The sequence below is a fragment of the Phacochoerus africanus genome, chromosome 10 (genome assembly GCF_016906955.1).
Source record: "Phacochoerus africanus isolate WHEZ1 chromosome 10, ROS_Pafr_v1, whole genome shotgun sequence".
NCBI classification, from domain to species: domain Eukaryota; kingdom Metazoa; phylum Chordata; class Mammalia; order Artiodactyla; family Suidae; genus Phacochoerus; species Phacochoerus africanus.
The window spans coordinates 67,121,644-67,147,608 of record NC_062553.1 but is presented as its reverse complement, the minus strand read 5'-3'; the positions used below and the strand labels follow the sequence as shown (position 1 = coordinate 67,147,608).

The 25,965-nt window shown below is 38.9% G+C and overlaps 1 protein-coding gene across 1 annotated transcript; it reads right to left on the bottom strand.

Moving 5' to 3' along the window:
* Positions 1-9,371: 9,371 nt before the first annotated feature.
* On the bottom strand, positions 9,372-20,323 carry LOC125138025 (mucin-7-like). Its single transcript, XM_047799259.1, is given in 4 exon segments — positions 9,372-10,793; positions 10,796-12,190; positions 18,189-18,283; positions 20,188-20,323. Coding segments are annotated over 3 exon segments (1,782 nt in total). The 5' UTR covers positions 18,243-18,283; positions 20,188-20,323; the 3' UTR covers positions 9,372-10,460.
* Between the last annotated feature and the right edge of the window lie 5,642 nt (positions 20,324-25,965).

The window sequence follows — 25,965 nt, the reverse complement described above, 5'->3', positions numbered from 1 at the left end:
ATTGATTGATTGGTTTTTTTGCTGTTGGGTTGTATAAGTTGTTTATATATTCTGGAGATTAAGCCCTTGTCGGTTGCATCATTTGAAACTATTTTCTCCCATTCTGTAAGTTGTCTTTTTGTTTTCTTTTTGGTTTCCTTTGCTGTGCAAAAGCTTTTCAGTTTGATTAGTTCCCATGGGTTTATTTTTGCCCTAATTTCTATTGCTTTGGGAGACTGACCTGAGAAAATATTCATGATGTTGATGTCAGAGAGTGTTTTGCCTATGTTTTCTTCTAGGAGTTTGATGGTGTCCTGTCGTATATTTAAGTCTTTCAGCCATTTTGAGTTTATTTTCATGCATGGTGTGAGGGTGTGTTCTAGTTTCATTGCTTTGCATGCAGCTGTCCAGGTTTCCCAGCAATGCTTGCTGAATAGACTTTCTTTTTCCCATTTGATGTTCTTGCCTCCCTGGTCAAAGATTAATTGACCATAGGTGTCAGGGTTTATTTCCGGATTCTCTATTCTGTTCCATGGGTCTGTCTGTCTGTTTTGATACCTCTCTCCTTTTTTAATTTAGAGATGCTCTTTCAATATTTCTTTTAGAATGGGTTTAGTATTGCTGTACTCTTTAAGCATTTGTTTGTTGGAGAAATTCTTTATTTCCCCTTCCAATTTAAATGATATTCTTGCTGGATAGAGTATTCTAGGTTGCAAATTTTTTCCTTTCAGCACTTTAAATATATCTTGCCACTCCCTTCTGGCCTGTAGTGTTTCTGTAGAGAAATCAGCTGATAGCCTTATGGGGGTCCCCTTATAATTAATGTTTTGCTTTTCTCTTGCTGCCTTTAGAATCCTCTCTTTATCTTTAAATTTTGCCATTTTTATTATAATGTCTTGGTGTGGGCCTGTTTGGGTTCAGCTTGTTTGGGGCCCTCTGTGCTTCCTGTATCTTGATACCAGTATGCTTTAGATTTGGAAAAGTTGTCAGCCATAATTTCTTCAATACCTCCCTTTTGAACTCAATGTCTGTCAGACTGCAGAGGTCTGTTTCATTGTTGTCTGCTTTAGGTGAATTCTCCTGTTCCTTTAACTGGGAATGGTTTCTGTACTTCTTCATCTTACTTGTGTTTTTCTTTTTCTGTGAGTTTGGGGAAGCCAAACTGTAGTCTTATAAGGCTACTTCTATGCAGGAATGCCTCTTTGTATTTTTGGGAGGTTACTATTTATTTTTGGTGTGGGAGTTTGAATATTTGCTGTCTCTTTCTTTGGTGTGAGCAGGCTGTTGTTCCCAGGATGCTCAGTGTGTTTTCAGGGAGAAGGAGGCAATGGGTAGAGCCAGCAGACAGTGCCTGTTCGCTGGACTCTCAACAGCAGCAAGGACCTGTAGGAAGCTGACACAGGCTACTCCTAGTTGCAGGGCCTTGGGAAGTAATAAGCTCTAGGCAGATCTTCAAGGTGACCAGAGCATTTGGCAGTAGAAACAGCAGGGCGCGTGAGTTCCCAGGGGAGTGAGAGCAACAACAGCTTGTGTTTGATTGCAATGCCCTCCTCTGAGGTGGTTGGAACCACAGATGGTGCCTGTTCAGGACCTGTATTGGGAGCAGGCCATGACCGTCTCTACAGTTAGTGATAACTGCATTGGTTTGCCCCTGCCACCTGTGGACTATGCATGAAGAATCCCATCTCACTTAGCCCACGTATGAGTTGTTGTAAAGGGTGCTCCTAGTTGCAGGATCCTGGGAAGTGACAGAGATCAGGTGTGTGGGTACTTCCCTGAAAATTTGGCAGTGGCAATAACAGGGCGGGTGTGTTCCTGGGGATGCAAGAGCACCAACAGGTGATGTTTGGTCACAACGTCCTCCTCTGTGGTGTCCTTTAAGTGAATGAGTCTGCAAATGATTTTTGTTCAGATATATCCAGTGGTAGTAGGCCATGCCTACCTCTGGAATCAGGGATAACTGCTGTTGTTTGCCTCTGCTGCCTGCAGACCATGCAAGAAGCACCCTGTCCCACTTAGCCCATGCAGGAGGTGCTGCACAAGTTGCTCCTAGTTGTAGGGTCTAGGGAAGGGACAGTGATCCAAGTGTCTGGGGGTCACCCAGAGCTTTTGGCAGTGGCAGCTGCAGGATGGGTGTGTTCCCAGGGGAGTAAGAGCAATAGCATATGGTGATTGGTTGCAATGCCCTCTTTTTTTCTTTTCTGGCAACCCCTGAGGTTACTGAGGTTGCTGGTGGAGCCCACTCACAGGCCCCCAGTGCTGGCAAGCCACGCCTCCCTCTGGCCCCTGAGACAACCGCCGCAGTCTGTTCCTGCCACCTGTGGATCGTGCAAGAGGCACCACATCGCACTTAGCCCCCTTATGCTCTTAGCCCACACAATAGGTGCCTGGCCACCGGTAGCCTGCACAAGAAGCGTTTAATCTCCCATAAAGGAGCAAGAGGCTTCTCAATGACCTTAGCCTCCACAGAGTCGCCCCACCCTTCTAAGCCCATGGGCATGCGCAAGCTCCAGCTCAGGGAGTTTCCTACGGTGGCGCACCCCTCCTCCTCCTCCCTGCCCAAAAATGGCGCCCTGCTTCTGCTGCGGGTCTGGACCTTCTCCTGGGTTCCCTCTGCCAAGTGGTGCTCCCCTCCTTAGCTGGTGGCACACTGCTCCTTAGCCCCTCATGCCCCCAGTTCTCTCTCCAGGACTGACCTCTGGAGGCTGAGTCTCACCGCTCAGCCCCCGCCCAAGTGTCTCAGGCTGTGGTGTCCGGGCAGGTGGTTCAGATGATCTGTGCTGCTCTCACTCTGCTCTGCTGTTCTTGGTCCTGCTGCTGCATTTCCCTCGGGAGACTTTGAGGTTGCGCTGACTCAGCTGATCTTTTGTCAGTTAGGTGGCTTCCCAGGAGGTGAGTTCCTTTTCTCCTTCACTGCTCCCTCTCCAGAATGCTAGTCCCAGCCTGATTCCTTCTCTCTCGCTTTTTCTTTTATTCTGCCCAGTTATGTTAAGAGTTTCTTGCCCTTTTTTGGTGGTTTAAGTTCTTCTGCCAGCATTCAGTTGATGTTCTGTGCAAGTAGTTTTACATGTAGATGTGTTTTTTTGATGTGTTTATGGGAGAAGGTGTGCACGACCTCTTACTCCTCTGCCATGTTGCTCCGCCTCCTATACCACATCTTAATCTATTCATCTGTTAAAAGTTATTTTAAAATGGATAATACATGTACATGGTTCAAAATGCAAAACTATTTGCAAAGGTATAAATACAGAAGCCTAGTTTCCATGATGCTCCCTCCTAAACATCTTATCCCTCTTCTAGGTAAGTCTTTTATTAGATTTTTTTAATCCATAGAAGGTTTTAGAAGATATATAAGCAAATATTTGCATGAATATATGTATACATATATTTACTTATTTTTCCACTCTATACACAAAATATTGTGTACTATATATATTATTTTGCAACCTATTTTTTCCACTTAATTATATATCTTGAATCTCTTCATGTAGAACATAACAGGATTTCCTCATTCAGTTTTTCAGCTATATTGAGGTATAATTGTCAAATAAAATTGTAAGATATTTGAAGTGTACAATGTGGTTACTTGGTATATATATCAAATGTATTTGATACATGTATTAAAAGGATTCTCTCCATCATGTTAGTTAACATAACAATTACCTTGTGTATTTGCTCTTTTTTTGTGTGTGTGAGAACATAAATTTCAGTTATACAATACAATGTAATCAGCTATAGTTGCCACATTGTACATTATTAAATCTTCAGACCTTATTATTCCTATAACTGAAAATTTACCCTTCTACAAATGTTTCTCTATTTCTCCCACCTCCCATTACCTGGCAGTCTTTTCTACTCTGTTGCAATGAGTTTCACTATTTTGTTGTTGTTAAGTTTCCACATATAAGCGATACCATGCAGTATTTGTCTTTCTATGTTTGGCTTATTTCAGTTAACAAAATGCCCTCCAAGTTCATCCATGTTGTCGCAAATAACAGGTTTCCTTCTTTTTTAAGGCTAATATTCCACTTACATAACACATTTTCCTGATCCATTCATCTGTTGATGAAGACTTAGGTTTTTTCCATACCTTGGCTATTGTGAATAATGCTGCAGTGAACATAAGAATACAGATAACTCTTTCTTGATGGTGGATTTGTTTCCTTTGGGTATATACCTGGAAGTGGGATTGCTGATCTGTGGAGACCAGCTCAGCAGGTGAGGGCTGAAGAAGGGGTGCTGTGAAATGTAAGAAAAAGTTGACATAAAACAAGACACAGAGACATTTATCTTAATTAAAGGTGGGAATGGAGGGTGGGCGGCGGTTGGGGGGGCACCTCAAGGTCTCAGTTACCAAGAGCACCACCTCAAGAAACCACATTGCTTTTATTGTGCTCTTTAGGATTTCATCAAGTGAGGATTTTTTTTTTGTTGTTGTTATTTTAAAAGTCACATTTCGGGTAGCTGGTTAAGCTTTTACTCTGACCTTTAGATATTTAACAGTCATTAGCATTGAGGAAGCTTGGTATCAGCTGTCTATGCATAGCATCTAGAGAATCACCATTGTGCTTCTGCAGAAGGCATCCCTATCTGCAGCAACCCTGTGTGCCTAGGTTTGCACCTCATTCTCCTTGCTGATGCATATCCTGCTAACGACCCCTCATAAAACCCTTGGGGCCTTAAGGCTCCTCTTTCTCTTATTTTAACAGGACATATCATGCACAGGTCCGGCATGCCTAGATCGATGTGTTATGTCCTCATTCAGCTGACCACATGAATAACTTATGTCTTTTGGTCTTTGTTCTTAAGCTTAAATTATTTCAGCACTGCGACTGTTTTTCAAGCATGAATATAGGGTAAAGGTAAAGCAGGACAAGATGGAGTTTTCAGCAGAGAAAATAGAAACAGAGAGGCTAAGAAAAGATTGTAGAAAAATGTCTCCTGACACTGATCATATATGGTAGTTCTCTATTTAATTTGGCCAAAAGGACGAGACCCGAGTTCAGGCGTAAAAGACCTTATTAGTAGGGCATACTGCCAGGCTGACTCACAAGGGGGGGTCAGCAGTCAGCCATTTGAGGAGGAAGGTTGTATGTGGGTGCCAACAAGGGGGTTTCTGTGCAGAAGCTGTTTGGCCATTTCTTATGTAAAATAGGGTGGAAAGGAACAGACCAATATGTGTACTTTCAACAAACTATGTAAATTGGGTGAAAAAGGAACAGACTAATCAGCTTGGGAGAATTGTTAGTGGGATACGAGCAGAGGTTTAGACACTCTCCTGGGTGAGGTAGTCTTTAAGATTGGGTCACATGATTTCGGGGAAGACTTAGTCATGTCTTATTTATGTTTCTCCAAGAGTGGGTCGAGAGCTTAGAGCTAGGTCTTGGTTTTCCCTGGACGAAGCTAACACTTTCCATATTATTTTCCATGGTGGCTCTACTAATTTAAATTCCTGTTAATAGTGTGCCAGGTTCTCTTTTCTCCACATCCTAACCAGCACATTACCTCTTTTTGACGATAGCCCCCTTAACTGGGGCAAGTGCCATATCTCATTGTGGTTTTGATTTACATTCCCCTGCTGATTAGTTATGTTGAGCATCCTTTCATGTACCTGATGGCCATTTAGGTGTCTCGAAAAATGTCTATTCAGGTATTTTGCTTACTTAAAAATTAGGTTATTTATTTGCTATTGAGTTGTATGTGTTCCTTGTTTATTTTAGATATTAACCCCTTAACAAATATTTACACACACAGAAGGAGATCTTGTCATTTATGACAGCATGGATGAAACTGGAGGGCATAATGCTCCCTGAAGTAAACCAGACAGAGAAAGACAAATACTGCATGGAATCATTAATGTGTGGATTCTTAACGGCAACAATGACAACAAAAAGCCAAACTCATAGAAACAGAATACAACGGTGGTTATTAGGGGTTGGTGGGGGAGATAGGGAGATGTTGGTAGAAGGGTACAAACTTTTAGTTCTAAGAACAATAAGGCCTAAGGATCTAATGTAAAATGTGGATAATACTGTATTGTATAATTAAAAATTGCTATGGGAGTGGAACTTAAGTGTTCTCACCAAAAAAGAAAAAAAAAAAAGAGGAAGGTAAATATATGATGTGATTTTTTTTTTTTCCTTTTTAGGTCTGCACTTGTGGCATATGGAAGTTCCCAGGCTAGGGGTCGAACTGGAGCTGTACTTGCCAGCCTACACCACAGCCCACAGCAACATCAGATCCCAGTTATGTCTGCAACCCACACCACACCTCATGGCAACGCCAGATCCTTAACCCAGTGAGGGAGGCCAGGGATTGAACCGGAACCCCGTATCTTCATGGGTACTAGTCAGGTTCATTAGCACTGAGCCACAAAGGGAACTACTGTGAGGTGATAGTTTTGTTAATTAACTTGATGAAGAGAAGTCTTTCACATTGTATCTGCTTATCAAATCATCACATTTTATAATTTAAAAATCTTACAATTCTATTTGTCTCAATAAAGCTGAAAAAATAAAAAACAGCATTGAGGCAGGAATTTTTAATTATAAGTAAATATCTTTCTAAGAATGAAAATACATATACAAGTTTAATTTATATTGGCCCATTTTGTCAATTTTGTAAAAATATTTTATTTTATTTGTCTTTTGTCTCTTTTTAGGGCCGCACTCATAGCATATGGAGGTTCCCAGGCTAGGAGTCTAATCAGAGCTGTTACTGCTGGCCTATGCCAGAGCCACAGCAACGTGGGATCTGAGCTGCATCTGCGACCTTCACCACAGATCATAGCAACTCCAGATCCTTAACCCACTGAGCAAGGCCAGTGATGGAACCCGAAACCTCATGGTTCCCAGCTGAATTCGCTTCCGCTGAGCCATGACAGGAACTCCAATTTTGTAAAAATATTTAAAATGCTCAGGTGTGAGGTAAATTTAAACAATACAACTAATCCTTCATAAAGAAGTCATCTTGTCACACATTATATATCTGGTATACATTGAAAGAGTCATATATCTTTATCAAGTCTATCATTAGGTGCAATGGCAAAAATACCTACTATCCTGTACCGGTACAATGAACAGTGCTTTTACATCTTCTGTACAAGTGTGGTGAGCTAATGCATTGTGGTTGATAAAATAATTGCCCTCTGAAGATGTCAAAGTCCAGATCTCCAGATCTGTGAATATATTACCTTACGTGACAAAAAGGTCGTTGAAGATTTTAAGAACCATGAGATGGAGAGGTTATCAAAATGTAATCACAAATGTTCTTATAAGGAAGAGAGAGAAAACAGAGTGAGTCAAAAAGACAAAAGCAGAGAGAGATATTAGAAGATGCTGTGCTGCTGGCTTTGAAGATGGAGGATGGGGTCACAAGCCAAGGAACACATGTGTCCTTGAGAAACTGGCAAGGAAATGATTTGTCCCCTAGAACTTCTAGAAGGAACACAGTCCTGTAAACACTTTGATGTTAGGACTTCTGAACTTCAGAACTACAAAAACAACACATTTGTATTGCTTTAAGAAAATTTTCAAATTTAAGCAAAATTATAAATTTGTGGTAATTTGTCACAGAGCAATGGAAAACAAATAAATGTATTATTGATGCCAAAACTTGGCCTCTGCTCACCAGTGCCAAATAAAAATGCAGAGACAGAACTTTGGGTGAAGGAGAAAAAATAGCTTTTATTGCTTTGCCAGGCAAAGTAGGCTGAGGCACGCTAATGCCTTAAAAACTGTGCCTCCTTTGGAGAAGAATTGCAGGGAGTTTTATAGTCTAAAAAGAGACAAACAGGGTTTCAGATAAGAATCAGTGTTGGGGCAGACATACCTTCTTCTTTCTTTAGGGAATCTTAGTCATCGAAGCTGGTGTCCCCTAGGCCCTGCTCAGTTTCATTCTCATTAAGAGTTTTTTTATTAATTAGCTGATTTGTCTTTAAAAATCATAAAAATATATCCATACACACTAAAAGGAAAATTTTCTCAGTATTTTAACAATCCACTTCCCTCCCCATATTGTGCAACTAAATAAAGTAATAAAGTTTTCTCATTAATAGTCATTGAAAGATGGAAAATTTTGCCTAAACTTAGTTTTCTTTCTTTGAGGATATTCAGTAGTTTTATTAAGAAGAAAATCATGCCAGGTTCCAATGTCTCTTTAAATTTACAGGTTTTAAGCTTTCATTTGTAGGACTATCATTATGAACAATGCATTATGATCTGTCATTTTCATTGAGTTTTACACATTTTATTTCCTCAGTGGAGCTCAAATTTTGAGGTTTAAGTATGAGAGGTAAAATTTTTATCAAAGTTATCGCTATTTGTACTGCTAGATCTGGCAACTGAGCTTGAACCATGCCTTGATGTTTTTTACTTCTTTCTTTTGGTATTAAAATGAGCTATTGTAAGGGGAATTTATAAAGATTCAATTAAAATATTATAATTTCCATGAACCTCTAAAATGTTGATCTGTATATTCTCCTTTACAACAAATATAGTGAAATTTCTAGACACTTTTGTCAATAGAACTCTCCATCATTTTGCTTCCTAACTAATCACAGGTTATGTTAGTATAAAGAAACTGTATAAGGTTAACTTTCTCTTTCTCTCACACTGCTCAGGGCAATTGAATATAGTGTTTGTTGTAATGCACACAGTTAATAATGTTATTAACTTTCCATCCTATTCTGTTTGGTTCCATTTCATTCTATTCCATCCTATTCCATACCATTCATCACATTCAAGGTTTTGACCTAAAATTCCAATTCATATAATGAAGTGCGTGTTGATAATGGTAAGATTTTCAACCTCAAGATGACATATCTTGGCCATTCTAAAACCGAGGAGTATTCCCCGGGAAAGGACTAGTTTTTTGTTTGTTTGTTTGTAGTTTTTTTGGTCTACACCTGTAGCATGTTGGAAGTTCCCTGGCCATTGATTGAGCCCAAGCCACAGCAGTGACAATGCCAAATCCTTAACTGCTAGGTCCCTAGGGAACTCCTAATTGCTCTTCTTTTAAAATAGTTTAAATAGTTAAAAAAAAAAAAAAAAAAAGGTACTGAGCTGCTCCAAGATGATAGTGGAAAGAGCAGAATTAAGTGAAAGGGATAGGGGTCTTTGTCAGTCTGAAAAGCACGGGACAAATACAGAATTTGAAATGAATGAAAACACATATTGATAAGTAAAAGTAAGTCAAGATTAAGTTAATTTAAGTAAATTAACTGCTCTGTTTGAAGGATGAAAAAACCCGAGGTTCAGAGATATAGAGTGCTGTATCCAGGTCACTGGCTAATTAGTGGCAGAAATGGTGAGAATACAAATCTTTATTTAGGACTCTTCACTCATCTCACAATCTAAGCAGGAACAAAGGGCTTCAAATACACACAGCATAAATAGGTTGTCATATGAAGTATTTATTATTTGGCAGAATATCTAAATACAATCACCAGAATTCTTAGTAGCAGTGACAGAGAATAAAAATGCCTTCACATCCCCAAATTAACATCATCTCTCTATATTAAGTAGGTAGGTTTAATTCTTTTACAAGTAGAATCAGTGTTTATTTTCAGAGACAACTTTGCAAACTTGACATCAGGGCAGTAGTTTAATATGGTTTACTTGGAAACACATTCAAATGTATGGATACAAGTTTTAGAAAATATTACTGTTGAATACATTTCACATTGAATTACTGTGAATTAACCAAATTAGTAGTAAACTGAATTAACTGAATTAATAGTAAAATGTTATGAGCACCATGTAAACATGAAAAAAGTCTCTTTGGTTCACAGAGGCTAGAATTAAGCACACCAGATCTTAACTGTATAATATAATGTCAATCATGAAACTCTAAATAATTACATGCTTTCAAAAATGTAGTTCCAGAGTCCTGGTTTGTGCTTGGTTGTCAGATTTCATTTTTAATCACTTCAAATCTTCTTTTGATATCAGCTATCCCCTTCTTGGCTCTCATGTTTTGGAATGGAATTTCATTTAAAGTTTTAAGATGATTTAAAGGGTCTTTGTCACTATTCAGTAATACAATGATAAGACTATAGATATTTTGAGGTTTTTGTTCATTTGGATAAACCTAATTTTATCCCTTTATATTTGTGGAATTAGGTGGTTTTTGGACTGGTGGTATATATGAAGGCAACTTCCCCTTACAGTTACCAACATTTGGGGAAGAGTAAATGATTGCTAATCTAAACATTTTTCTCTCTTTACCTAATGGCTTCCTCTTCCCTTAGTGGGCTCTCTGTAGGTTCCACAAAGTCATCTTAAATCATGGTCAGGCACCTGCTTTGTGAGATAGAAGTGGTTTTTCTTGTTAATAGGTCTTGTGAGGTGAAAGATTAGTGATAGTGCTTTAAATTTGAGTAATATTATGATTTCACTTTGAGATTGGTGATAAAATTAAAATGGTCGTTCTGTACTCACAAGTTGTATATAATGGCAGAACACTTCACAATGTATGATGTACTAGTGCTTTCTTACAACATCCCAGACTTCCCCCCACAGCTCACTAGCAGTTGAGAAGAATTTATAAAATGCTTTTCCAATAGAAGATAAAGCTGGTTCTTCAACAGTAGTAGTTTGTGTAGTGGCTACTGGAGTTTGGGTTGTGGGTATAGCTGTAGATTTGGAAGTTTCAGGTGTCTGAGTGGTTGAAGGATTAAGTGCTGTATTTGGGGCAGCTGTGGTCTCTGGTGGAGCTGTGGAGGGCTGTGGTTCTGGTGCATCTGGGGAAGATGTTGGTGGGGCAGCTGTGGACTCTGGTGGAGCTGTGGAGGGCTGTGGTGCTGGCGGATCTGGGGAAGGTGTCGGTGGGGCAGCTGTGGTCCCTGGAGCTGTGGAGGGTTGTGGTTCTGGTGCATCTGGGGAAGATGTTGGTGGGGCAGCTGTGGACTCTGGTGGAACTGTGGAGGGCTGTGGTTCTGGTGCATCTGGGGAAGGTGTCGGTGGGGCAGCTGTGGTCCCTGGAGCTGTGGAGGGTTGTGGTTCTGGTGCATCTGGGGAAGATATTGGTGGGACAGCTGTGGACTCTGGTGGAGCTGTGGAGGGCTGTGGTGCTGGTGGATCTGGGGAAGGTGTTGGTGGGGCAGCTGTGGTCCCTGGAGCTGTGGAGCTTGTGGTTCTGGTGCATCTGGGGAAGATGTTGGTGGGGCAGCTGTGGACTCTGGTGGAGCTGTGGAGGGCTGTGGTGCTGGTGGATCTGGGGAAGGTGTTGGTGGGGCAGCTGTGGTCCCTGGAGCTGTGGAGGGCTGTGGTGCTGGTGGATCTGGGGAAGGTGTTGGTGGGGCAGCTGTGGTCCCTGGAGCTGTGGAGGTTTGTGGTTCTGGTGCATCTGGGGAAGATGTTGGTGGGGCAGCTGTGGACTCTGGTGGAGCTGTGGAGGGCTGTGGTGCTGGTGGATCTGGGGAAGGTGTCGGTGGGGCAGCTGTGGTCCCTGGAGCTGTGGAGGGTTGTGGTTCTGGTGCATCTGGGGAAGATGTCGGTGGGGTAGCTGTGGTCCCTGGAGCTGTGGAGGGTTGTGGTGCTGGTGGATCTGGGGAAGGTGTCGGTGGGGCTGCTGTGGTCCCTGGAGCTGTGGAGGGCTGTGGTGCTGGTGGATCTGGGGAAGGTGTCGGTGGGGCAGCTGTGGTCCCTGGAGCTGTGGAGGGTTGTGGTTCTGGTGCATCTGGGGAAGATATTGGTGGGGCAGCTGTGGACTCTAGTGGAGCTGTGGAGGGCTGTGGTGCTGGTGCATCTGGGGAAGGTGTCGGTGGGGCAGCTGTGGTCCCTGGAGCTGTGGAGGGTTGTGGTGCTGGTGTAGCTGCAGAAGAGCCTGTGGTGCCATTATTTTCTCTTGCAGATGTGGTGGTAGAATTCTGAGCAGAAGGCACACCTGGAGGGATACTGGTATTGATGGAAGTAGATGTGGGAGTCACAGGTGGGGATTGGGTGGTAGCTTCTGAGGTATTATTGTTAAACACAGCGTTATTTTTAACTGGATAATTGGGTGGCCAGGAAGGTTTTGGCCTTGGGGGGAGTCTCCTCTTTGAATTTAGAATCTTAGAGAGTCTATTCTGATCAAAAGATAATGGCTTTTTAATTAATGGATTCCAGTAAGATGGTAATTTGGGATGAGGTGGAGATCCATGGTTTACTTTATATGGTTGGAGATTATTCTCTTTTTGTGTTTTCCGTTGCTTTTTTTGAGCTTCACTGAGCTGTAGAAAAGAAAAAAAGTACAAAAACTGAAAACATCCATTTATTTCTCAACTAGGAGATTGTTGCTGAATGTGGTATCAGTAGCATGTGTGTAGTTTTGGGATTGGAAACCATATTGTAGTGGGTTGAATGAATATCCATCCAATTTCACCAAATCTCAGTGACAGTTTACTATTAGAGAGTTTCCTTTTGTTAAGTGTTTATTTCCCAGCTAGCTAGGATGGACATAGGCTTGTGGGCTCAAGCCTGGAAAATTAGCTAGGTCTGCCCTTTTGTGTTTGCTGTTTCTCTCTTCTCCTTCTGGTAGGAAATGATCAAGTTACTGCCTGAGGCTTGAGCAAAAGGGCTACTTGTTTGGTGCACTCTGTCAGTGAAACTTAGGTCAGAGACATTCAACTGAGATCAAAGAGTCTTTTGAATCACACTTCTTGTATCCATCATCCTCAAAAAACAAACAAACAAACAAACAAAACAAAACCTGAACAAAAGCCCAAAAACAAACCCCACATAACCAGCTTAACAAGCCAATACCTCAGCTTCATATCATCTATAACATAGAAAATCTAATTTTTAGCCTTTGTAAATTGGAGAAAGGACTTTGGTTATTACCTTTTAACTCTATCATTAAAAAAGTTAAAATTACACAAACTCAAGGGGTTCATGGATCCTATGGTATTGTAGATTTTGCATGTTTATGAATTTTATCTGGATGGAGGACCCATACCCTTCGTGATTTCTTAAAGATGTTCACATCTGAAAAGAACATTGATCTAGTCCAACTGGTAATCTGATACTTGATTTTTCCCAATACACTTCATGAGTGACTTTCCAGGCTATGCTTGGCAACTTCTTCTGATTGGACACTCACTACCATATCTTCCATGAGTTCTTTATACAGAATGAAGTGTATTTCTTGAGATTTCCATTCTTAACTGAAAAGAGATTTATTTCTTCAGATATTCATTTTTTCCTTCTCTGCTTTGGCATCATGTAGAAGATCCTGGAGCCCTTCAAAACTGGAAAATACCTACCATGCCTTCTGGGCCTTATATTCTGCAATATTAACATTCTTAGTTCCTTTAGCCGTTGTTGACACTATTTAAGTTAAAGTACCAATTACTGTTTTGGTTTCTTATCTCTAAACATACTGTAATTTATTTATATTCCTCTTTTTTTCTGCATTCCATACATACTAGAATTTTAAATTATCAATAATATTAATTTAAATTAGAGAAAAGAAATATTATCGTAAGGATAAAGGGGACACAGCCTAGAGTTCCAATCAAATTATGTCATATTTTTCCTCGTGATAATCTCCGCATAAACCCTTTTTAGACCATCAAATAGATAAATCATTCCAGTCCCACATTGGGAAGCTGTTTTCAGAGACAGAATTTAGTGCAGGTAAAGTGACAACTTCTGAAAGATTAGCAGAGTTGTTTAGCTAAGACAACTTCCTTAGAAGCTAATATACACAGCCTCAAAAATAACTTTGGAAAAGCATTAATCACCTTAAAAAATTACCCAGGGCATTTCAATTCTGAGACTTTTGTAAGTTAAAATAATGGCTTCTGATCCACATGACCTTGATGTTTTTGCATAGATCTTTCTCAAAGGCCACAGAATTCCAGAATCTCTAACTGTGAACCTGGGATGCACCTCCAATCAATGGAATCTCTCAGGAGATCCTCTTCATTAGAGGGCAGTGGTTTTCTAATGAAATAAGCAGGTCACATTATTGAAGCAACTCCTCCCTGCAGATTTAATACATAATCCAGATAATTATAATACTGCTCTGCTTAAAGCAGGATTAGGGGACTTATATTTCACCAGCTCATTCTCCCCCTTTCCAGATGGCTTCTGAAGATGCTTTGAAGAACTTCCAGATCTAAGAGGATCATGTTTGACACTTGTAGCGTCAGAGCATCAATGGAGGTTTGTGTCTCTCTAGTGCCATTAAATAGCTAAGTGACTTTGGGGAAATCCCTTAGTTTTACTGAATCTTAGTTTATTCATTTATGAAATGATTCAGATTAAATTAAATTACAGATTCAAAGTCTAATTTTCTGAATTCTATGCTTTGAACTAATTATACTATTCATTCTTTTAATCAAATGATCAGCTTTATGAAGTATTAGGGATTTTGTTTTGTTAATTTTTATATGCCCAATACCTAGAACTATGCATGGCATATAGCAGGCAGCCATTAGATATTTATTGAATGAGCAAATGCATGAAATTGATAATAAAGAAACTAATTTATAATTGAATAAAACCTTAACATTTAAAAAGTGTCTATTAGGATGTCAAAACATTTCAGCTATTTTGATTTAGTGACCAAGATAAATATCTGACATCTTCATATGAAGGCAAATTAATTAAATTCTATTAATTTTAACGTTGGCTTAGCATAGAACATTCAGCAAATGACCAGTTTGACTAGTTTACATAAACTATATTGACTAATTATTATGACTGGCAGTTATAGATGGCTTTAACAGAATCTGTTGATTGGTATTGGGCTTAGGGAAGCTTGAGAGGGGGAGGAGTTGAAAATGCCTCTAAGGGTTTGAGCCTAGATGATTGAAGATTGGAGGTGCAAATAATAAATATAGATAAGCCAAGAAGAGCAGATTAAAGATATCCCCATTTGCCTATTCATATCCATTATTTATGTTCGAAAACATCCTTATGTAACATTTTGTGTCAGGCCTTATTGTAAGTGGTTTTTTACGAATATAATTTTATTAATTTCTTCATGACACCGTAAGGCAGGCATTGTTATTATTCTTACTATAAAAGTGAGAAAACTGAGTCCCAGAGAGGTTAAGTAACTTTTTAGGAGACTGTGTCTCCATATACAAATCACACTTCTGAGGGGAGAGGAGAAGAACAGGTGAGGGGCAAGGGGGGAACGGCCTGGTGACAGAGACAAGGCTGGGGAGGGGCAGAAGGGAGTCGGGGAGGGGCAGAAGGGAGTCAGGGAGGGGGTAGAGGAGAGTGTGCTTGAGTGAGGGGGTGGGGAAGCGAGTGTGGTCAAAGAGGGGGAAGCAGAGAGGGACCAGACACCTGGAACAAGAAAGGAGGGGTCAGAGGAAGTCAAAGATAACTAAATAACTAGAGGAATGCCAAACAGGCTGTGAATGAAACAGAAAGGCAGAGAACTAGAAGACCGCAAAGTCAAATGGCTCTTTCTTGAAATTAGGAAGCACACTGAAGGTCTTCAATTTTGCCTACCTAGCCTATTTTTATGACTGTTTGAAAACCTGTAATCTTTTTCCAAAGAGAAAATAATATATTTAAGTAATGTTATATTTAACAGAGTTAAATATAACTCATCCGACTCCAAAATACATTCTCTCACTCTTTTGGGGGAACGTCTGAATGAGAGCAGCCAGACTCTCTGCTTCTTTAAATTTCTCTGCAAAAGCGGAGTAGGTTGTTGCCAGGACCTTGCACTGGTCTTTTCCAGTGGTGGGTTGGTGCCTGTCTCTGGTACATTCTGTGTTTTCTAAGAACCAGATTAAGGTATTCTTGTGATAACTCTTCATATTCAGGCTCTTCTCACTAGAAGCGTTTTGAGAATTGGGCAATTTAAAGAGTTTTCATTTATCCTGAACATGTGGAAGAGATGATTCTTTAGGTGCCTGGATGTGTAGGAAGTACCTCCAAGGGCTTCAAAATAACAACCCAGCTTTAGTCATTCCACAACCACACAATGATTTGTATTGATTGGGATGTCATTTCTTTTGACTGAGAGATATTTGGTAACCAGGGGTTTCTTGTTGAAATTTAACCTGCTATAAAGTTAATATCACCATACATATTCAGACCTTAAATCCTTAAAAACTAGTACGTAAATAGAGATTATAACAATCTTATATAACAATTACTACAGTCACAATTTTAACATCTATACTATGCTTTATAACTTATAAATGGATGTGTTCTCATTTCTCTTCAACAGCCTTGTGAGTATATACTGATATTACTATTTTCACACAGGAAAATTGGGACCCTGTAGATAGATTGCACCTCAGGATTCATTTGGATGTTCAGATGATGGGTTAATCCCATATATTCTGAGCCTAATTTGAATGCACTTTCTGCTACAATCATAGAAGTCAGCACTAAGGTCCACTACCCAACATGATATATATATATATTTTTGGCAATGGTAGTGGGTGTGGTGTGGTGTGGTTATTATGTGCTAAGTGAGGAATATGAGAGTATCCAAGAGTAAATTCCATCTTCCTTATCAGTTCTCCTGTCCTCTCTCTCCTCTTTATACTCATAATATTCTAAGGCTATTCAGCCATGTCCAGTAAATCTACATTCCACTTTTTTTTTTGTCTTTTTGCCATTTTTTGGGCCACTCCTGCAGCATATGGAAGTTCCCAGGCTAGGGGTCTAATTGGAGCAGTAGCTGCTGGCCTACACCAGAGCCATAGATAGCAATGTGGGATCTGAGCTGCGTCTGCAACCTACACCATAGCTCACGGCAACACTGGATCCTTAACCCACTGAGCAAGGCCAGGGATTGAACCCACAACCTCATGGTTCCTAGTCGGATTCGTTAACCACTGAGCCACAACAAGAACTCCTACATTCCACTTTTGGATCCTTCCTTCAACTTTGTCAAAATAAAAGTGAACAAACACATAGAGATGTTTAGCATTAGAGATAAATGTGGTTTTTTTTTTAATACCGTGTATCAACTTGAATCTTTTTTTGTTTTTGTTTTTTCTGTCTTTTTTTTTTTTAACCATTTCTTGGGCTGCTCTCGTGGCATATGGAGGTTCCCAGGCTAGGGGTTGAATCGGAGCTGTAGCCACCAGCCTACACCACAGCTCACGGCAACGCTGGATCATTAACCCACTGAGCAAGGGCAGGGATCGAACCCGCAACCTTCTGGTTCTTAGTTGGATTCGTTAACCACTGCGCGATGAAGGGAACTCCTCAACTTGAGTCTTTAATTTTAATCTTCCTTTCCCAGTAGACCATAAATATCTTAAGGGTAGGTTCCATTTTGTCCTTTTCTATTGGTTTTGGAAGCCATGCCTTCCTGTCTTCTTTTGCAGTTCCTCCATTTTCTCTGTCCTATATTCAAACTTCATATCTTTTCTAAGTGATTTCATAAGGTATAATGACTTCAAATATATTCTAGATATAGACTTTACCCCCGCGAATTCTATCTGAACCCCAGGCAATGTGTATCTAATTGCCTCTTGACATCTCCTTGTAGAAGTCCAATGGCCATGTCAAGTTTAACATGTCCAAAACAGAACTGTCCATTTATTTCTTTTACCCCATACCCAGTCCAGCTGAAGTTATAGTAGACTTCATCACCAAAATATATTTCAAATCCCACCCTCATGTTTCATTTTAATTGCTGATATTTAGTGCAAGTCAGCATTATCTTTTATCTGGACCACTGCCAGAGCCTCCTTTTTTTTTATAGCCATGCCCACCATATGTGGAAGTTCCCAGACCAGGGACTGAACCTGTGCCACGGCAGTGACCTAAGCTGCAGCAGTGACAATGCTGGATCCCTAACCATTAGGCCACCAGGGAACTCTAGTGCAGCTCCTTAAGTAATCTCTTTACCTCAACTTTTGTCCCCTGCAGTCTGTTTTCTCCTTGGAACCTGGAGCCATTACATTTCCCTGTGGACATTTGAATCATTCTGAGGTTTCCTAATACACTGAGAAGGGGGTCCATATTCTACACCAATGAGGTCCTACATAATTTGTCTTTTGCATCGCCATCTGATCTTATCACATCCATGATAAAGTTGGTGCTATGCAAATATGAATTAAATGAACCAAACTATTTTCTTGTATTTTAAATAATTATTTGTTATGTTTCACAGAAAAAAAAAGATGCCAAGCGTCTTGAAAATAAGAATTGTATGTTGTACTTTTGAAGTCTCCATTAGATATACATGCCGAATATTACTAATACATAAGACTAAAATTTATTTAGGGGGATACTTACTGAGAAGCAAGCACTTAGGGAACAGATGCATACCAATAGTGGCAGAGTTTTCATTTTTTCTCTTGGCTCCTGGAAAAAGCAGAAAAGCGGCTTTTCTGGGAGAAAAGTGGGAGAGGAATGCGTTTTGGTAAATGATTTATTTTTGTGATAAAGTACAGTTTAAAAGAGACCGGTAGCTTCTGAAAATTATGTGTTTATTTTCACTCCATAGTGGTGAGGCAAAATTGCTTCAGACTGAAACACATTCTTTCAGAGAGAATGTAATGAAGGAGAATCAAGAATTATTCTTGTTGGAGTTCCCATTGTGGTTTAGCAGGTTAAGAACCGACATAATGTCTGGGAGAATGTGGGTTCAATCCCTGGCTTCGATCAGTGGGTTAAGGATCTGGCATTACCAGGAGCGGTGGTGTAGGTCACATACGTAGCTTGGATGTGACATTGTTATGGCTGCGGCACAGGCCTGCAGCTACAGCTCTGATTTGACACCTAGCCCGGGAACTTCCACACGTGCAGGTACAGTCGTAAAAAGAAAAACAAAAAAAGAATAACTCTTGTAACTTGTTTGTAGCATAAGCATTTGCTGCCGACACTAAAGGTTGCCTAGGAAGGGCAGGACCTTAGGAATTTTAGCAATAAGGGAAAGAAGTTTCTTCTTATTTCTATTCTCAATCTAGAATTTTCTCTATTTGGTGAACCATCATACAAACTACCAGATATTTACCAAACATGGTTTTGTAAATGTTCCATTGATTTCTTTTAAGCAAAGAAGGTATTCCTTGTTCATTTGTTATAAGGCTGCTACTTAGGACAAAGAACTATATTAAAGGGACTCTTTTCTAAATTTCATTCAACTGAAGATTTTACAATTTCATCCTCCTTTTCTAAGTTTCTAAAGTATAGGAATTATTATTATTATTATTTGCTTTTTAGGGCCACAACTGTGGCATATGGAAGTTCTCAGGCCAGGGGTTGAATCGGAGCTGTAGCTGCTGGCCTACACCACAGCCACAGCAAAGGGGGATCCGAGCTGCGTCTTGACCTCCACCACAGTTCATGGCAACTCCGGATCCTTAACCCACTGAGCGGGGCCAGGGATCAAACCTGCATCCACATGGATTCCAGTCAGGTTCATTAGGCGCTGAGCCATGAAGGGAACCCCCGGAATTATGTTTTATTCATTTTATATCATCAGGCTTAACACATAGTATAGATTTAATCAATTAAAAAAAAAAAACCCACTAAAAGATGATTGTACTTTTGGCTTCAGGTTGTAGTATGAAAGAGTAAGGGAGGGACATAGACTTTTATTCTTCTTGTTTTGAATGTATACAATATGTGCATGTCAACCTGACCTTAGCAAGCAAAATAAAGGTTAAATCTTTATGTAGACATAGTAGATATTAGGGCAAATAAATTAGTATGCACACATCATGTGGTGTGCCATCAGATCTGACACACTTCATAATATAGCCCTGTGGTTTATCAAACTGGAGGGTATTAGAGTCAGTAATACTTGGTTTAAATCCTTCTCAGCTCCTTACTGCGTGACTCTGAGTGAGTTGCTGTCTTACATTTTAAGACTCTCCTGAGGATTGGCTGGAATAATATATATTACAGATTGTACTGAGGACAGTGTTTGGTCCATGACAAGGGCTCAGTGATGGTTATCATTATAGTACTAGTATACTAAGAATAAAACCTTGTCGCCCAATTGGGTAGAAAGAAATTATTATTATTTTACCAGGTTCCTAATCATGTCAGATTTTCTTCTTTTTTAAGATTAAAAAATTTAAAAAGATTAACAAAATCTTCTCCACTGACAATATTTTCTTCTAGTAACATGTGAGTTGACTCTGTTATCACAAGTTTAGCAGTTCACAAGAACAGAGGGAAATAACTGTTAGAACAACTGTGGCTATTTTCGAAAATATGTGTATAACTTGAAAGCTGCTTAGTTAAATTTGAATATTAGTCCCTGTTATATCTAAGATATCCATACCTGGCCTGGTGTGATTCTTTCTTCTTAGGATGTTTGATCCGTTGGTTGCCTTCAGTTGATCCTCTTAGGATGGTAACTGGAAGCAAAGGAAGAGAATGCACAAGAGAGTCTTCCAGTTTTATAGCACTCCAGTTGAGTTTTGTGGAAATAGGAAATTTGTTTGATTTAGGATAAGGTCACTTCTGTCAAGGAATTTGATTTTAAAGACAAAGGAATTATACTTATAATTTGCTGAGGTTTATAGTAGTCCTTTGTGCATCAGTTTCTTCCTGATGAACAAAGTGACTGTAAGAGGTTCTCACTGAATAATTTACCTGATTGGTAAGAAGCATGATAATGATTGACGAAACTTAAGGAGACTTGAACAACCGTGGCCCAGGTCTTCCAAGGAGGAACACATCTTCCACTCTTTCCTGTTGGCCTCTCAGAATAAGCAGAGGGATTGTCCTCTGACAGTCCATGTGATAGAGCACCAATTTTCCTCCTTCAAGAAATACAGTTTAGTGAAGGGCAGAGGATTAAAGGAAGTAACTTGATGCTAAATACAGCTGACCCTTGAGCAACTCAGGGGTTAGGGGAACCGACCTGTGTAGTTGGAAATCCACGTATAACTTTACAGTGGGCCTCTGCATCCTCAGTTCCACATCCACAGATTGAACCAACCATGGATCATGTAGTACTGTAGTGTAGTATTTATTTAAAAAAATTCCTGTAAAAGTGGACCTATGTAGTTTAAATCCATGTTGTTCAAGGGTTAGCTATATTGGTGAAGGACAATGGCTTCAGAGTTGAAAGAGAAACATTGCATTTTAAAATATGAATAATTTAAAAATTTTTGACTTTTTACTTTGAAAAATACTCAAACATACACAAGAGTGAGGAGAGTGGTATAATGCACAACCACACACACATAAATTTCATGGTGGTTAACATTTTGCTATAGATGCTTAATTGATTGTTTTGTTGAAATATTTAGAGGTAAATTACAGAAACAATGATAGCTAATCTATAAATATTTCAGTTTTATCCGTAAAAAAACTTTCATAACCCAACAGAGCAACATCTAATAACATTAATATTTCACACATAATCTAAAACTCAGTGAATATCCAAGTTTTGTCAAGAGTATTTTTAGTTATTTTGTTCTAAGCAGGACTCAAATAAGGACCATGTGTTTTATCTACTTGCTATGTTGTGTGTGTGTGTGTGTGTGTGTGTTAAGGCTCTTCTTTCAAAAATTGATCTATTTTCGGGGAGACAGGATTAAGATGGCGGAATAGAAGGACTGGAGCTCAACTTCTCTCATAAAAACAACAAAATTACAACCAAATGCTGAACAACCTTCAACCAAATGGACTGGAAACTTTCAAAAAGATATCCTACTCCAGAATCTACTTGCTATGTTTTTAATTTCTTTTATTTTAGAACGTTCTTCTCTTTTACACTCTCCCCAAGATACTGATCTCTTGAATGACTAGACCAATGAATATTTATTTTTAGAAAGAAATTTAAGAATGATTTTTATGAAAGTTTTCCAAATTAGGTATTTCTACTATATAAAATCTTCAAACTGGAATACAGTTTTGAAGCTGTGATTCAATTTCAAGCCAGTCAGTTTTTTCTTTTTCACATACGGCTTCTGAGGGTAGGTTCAGAAGTTGTGTTGTTTCAGTTTAATTCCTTGCTTCTCCACTTAGTAGCAAAGTAATATTTGGCAAGTTATCTAATTTCTCCAAACCTCACCTTTCCTGTCTGCAAAATAGGAGTGATATCTACCTTACCAAGTTGTTGTGAGAATAACATTAGCTAATTTAAAGGGTCCGGTACAGTACTTTAAATTGTATGTCCTGAGCTATTGAATTGCCATCAGTGAGAAGTAGGCATAGTTTTTGACATAGTGGTGAGTTAGTGGATATGTGTTATAATATAATTTTTTATTTTCCTCTTTTTGGATAGTAACCAGTGATATGTATTTACAATATGCTTGTTGTAGTAAAAAATGACAGTGGAGTAGAATTTTTATTGATATGAAACATGTTTTTCTGAGTGCATGGCTTCATCTGAACAATTCTCATATCACCTTAAGTTATTGCTCACTTTACTGATAATGATTTGTAGTGACTTAAAAAAATTAATAGGATTTCCAGAAGTGTCTGATTATTTCTAGTCTTGTTTCATAACTGAAGATAACAGATTCAATTTTCTTTAATATTGGGAAAGCATAAAAAGAACTGAGCATATTATAACTTAATCTAATGTCTTTCAGGTTTTGTTTTTCAATAAATAATGAATATCATTTATTCTCTTTATGTTCTTGCAGTTTTGGAGCCACTTGACATTTTAGGAACTCATGATCATAAAGCAACATATGTCAATTATACAAAATTTTGGAAATAATTTAAGGAAATTACTAACATACAGTAAATCACCCTTATGCCATATTTTAGATTAGCCCTGGATGTTTCTTTTCTTTTTCCATTGCCCTGTGGCATATGGAGTTTCTGGGCCAGGGATCAGATCTGAGCTGCAGTTGCGACCCAACTGCAGCCATGGCTACGCCAGATCCCTAACCCATGTGGCAGGCTGGGGATCAAACCTGTGTCCCAGTGCTCCCAAGATACTGCTGATCCAGTTGCACGCCATAGTGGGGACTCCAGCGCTAGATGCTACACGACATGATAATCTCACAGCATTCTTCCCACTGAATTCTGCTCTTGTGAAATGGAAAAGCTACAGCTGATTTTCTGCTCTTCACTACATTCTCACTTCCACTGGGAAATGCTTCCTGTTGGGGTGGGAAATCTTATCAGATTGAATCAGGACCAGATGTTGAAAAGTCTATTAAAGTAGACTTCACAGTAGGAGGTTTGTTTAGCAAACTTCTTTCTACCCTGACCCTCAGCCAATGGACTTTTCAGATTATTTTATACTTTCTATATCCTTTGTTAAACATAATTAGACTATGTAGAACATCAATTATTTCAATCAGTGGATTAAAACAGCTTTTATTGTATCAATATAATTTTAGGATTTGTTTTTGTTGTTTAAAATGTATCTTCTATTTTTCCTAAAATTGACAGTTGACTTTCTTCATAATTTTGAGAAGGTCTTTGCAGGATGGGAGAGTCTGTGGAATCTATATCCAGGTTTAGAGAAATAGTCTAGAATTAGGAGCAAAAGAATTTGTTAATGGCATCATGAAAGATTAGCCTGAAAAGTGGTGAAGAGCACGGTCTCAGCTTTGGCTGGTCTTGGCAGGAACTATGTAGTCCAATTTATGTCTGTACGTGCAAGAAAAAAGGAAATAAAATTATGTGCATCTTCTTTAGTTTTTGATTTTCTACTACTACTTGTTTTATCTATATTATTAGTCCTAATGTCTTAAATGTGCCTAAATCCTTTTTATATTCAAAGTATTTTCATGTAATTCATAATTAGCACTAATCTAGAACAATTATTCGAAGCAAACACAGATTTCTGCTAATCGGTGGGGGCATTCATTTTGCTTAACAAAACAAAGCCAGTGGACCAACAATGGATAATAGTGACATTTAAATCTTAATAGTGCTTTCTCTAAGTATGTTTATTAGGGGAAGGTTAGATAAATAGTTTGTACTTTCCAGTAAAATGCTTCATTTGGTTTTTTCCATTTCTCCCACTTAGGTTAGCTTGTCAGTCTTTCTTCGTCATGACTCTACCCTTTGTACCAACTAAGTACATCTGGATTCAGTTCTCTAAAACCAACCCTTTTTAGCCTGGAGATCTTTTTTCCTTCTTCTCTGATTGATTTCAGGATTTCATTTTGATTATTTCCTCTTGGTTTGGATTTAGCAAAGCCTAAGCTAAATCATTCCCTTGAATAAGGCTTTTCCTGGTTGAGGGCAATTGCAGCTACTTTTGTGATTCCATGTCTGCCTCTGAAGTTTTAGTTCTACTTTAAAGATGGGATTTTGTATTGGAATGTGGGAAAAGACTCAGGGTAAGAAGGCCTTAGACTTAATAGGCAGGAAAAAACCCATGTCATTCTACAGGGGATAGCAGAGTCTGTGGACATTTGTAGCAGAAACAGAGGAGGCGATTCTTGGCATCTGACCATGGTTGGTCCTCCTCATAAAAGAATTGCTTAGGTTGAGTTTTGAAGTGGATTAATAGCCTTTGGAACTTATCATACCAATGCAGATATGCAATAAATAGAAAAGTAGTTGAGGTGGCAATAACTTTTCTGGCATTTTCTGGAATCCTGTGAATTTTTGTAAAGGATAGAATCTCAGTTTCTGAACACAAGAGAGTCAATTGATGTCTATAATGAAAAGGGTTTTTAAAATATGGTACAATCTTCTAAAAAACTTGCTTGAAAATGTTTTTTTTTTTCCTTTAAATATCAATTAATTTTTTTTCTCCAGGAATGGATACAAAACTTAACACAAGTATTAGGAAATACATTAAAATATTTGGGATTTAACTTCTATGTAATAAAATATTACAACACATCTGATCCATTGTCTAAGCAATTGCTGAGATAAAGGTTGTTTTGAAATTCCACCTACTCTAAGAGACAGATTATGTAAACATTACCAAGGAAGGAGAGACTCTGAGAACTGGTTTCCAATTAAAACAGAACAAAACAGAGACATCTAAGTAAAGAGATAGTCACTGGGAAAGTTGTATGAAAGTACAGGAAGTCCATAATTTTTCTTTTCTTTTGTGCTAAAAGGAAGCAAGAGAAGACTTCTTAAAAAAAATTTTAAATTATAGTTGATTTGCAATGTTGTTCTGTCAATTTCTGCTGTACAGCAAAGTGACCTAGTTGTACATATATATACATATGTGTTATACATATATACATATATGCTCTCATATATGTATATATAGTATATTCACATATATATATGTATGTGCACATGTATACATATTGTGTATCTATACACATCTGTTATATTTTCTCCTATTATTTTCCATCATGCTCCATCACAAGTAATTGGATATAGTTCCCTGTGAGAAGAGTTCTGAATGTGGAGAAATCTTCTCTCTGGTTTGCTGAGCATAACCCAGAAAAGATATTGGCAAAGGTGAATTTAACTTCGGATGATTTTGAGGCAGTTTCTTGACGTCTTAGAGAGAGGGACCCTGGGATTTCCCATCCGGCTCAGTGGAAATGAATCTGACTAGTATCCATGAGGACGCAGGTTTGATCCCTGGCCTCTCTCAGTGGGTTAAGGATCTGGTGTTGCCCTGAGCTGCGGTGTAGGCCGCAGATGCGGCTTGGATCTGGTGTTGCTGTGGTGTAGGCCAGTGACTACAGGTCCAATTCAACCCCTAGCCTGGGAATCACCATATGCCACAAGTGTGGCTCTAAAAAGACAAAGACAACCCCTCCCCCAAAAAAGAAAGAAAGATGACCCTAATATGTCTCAAGAAGGAATCTGTACTCCAAGAGAATGAATAATTAAAAAAAGGTCTAATTGAGTCTATGAAACAAACATAGAATGAAATGTGTGTTAGAATTTAGAGTTAGTGAACATGGTAAGCAATTTTCTACTAGAGCAGGGTTTGGGAAACCACAGCATGCAGGCTTAATTTGAGTTTTATATTTTTAAAGGATTGTAAAACCAACCAACCAAACAAAACAAAAAGTACCCACAAAGCTTGACGTATTTATTATCTGGTCCTTTAAAGAAAAGTTTTGCTGATCTCTGTTTTAACTAGAGAAACTTTTTTTTTTTTTTTTTTAAAGGGTCACACCTGTGGCATATGGAAGTTTCCATGGTAGGAGTTGAA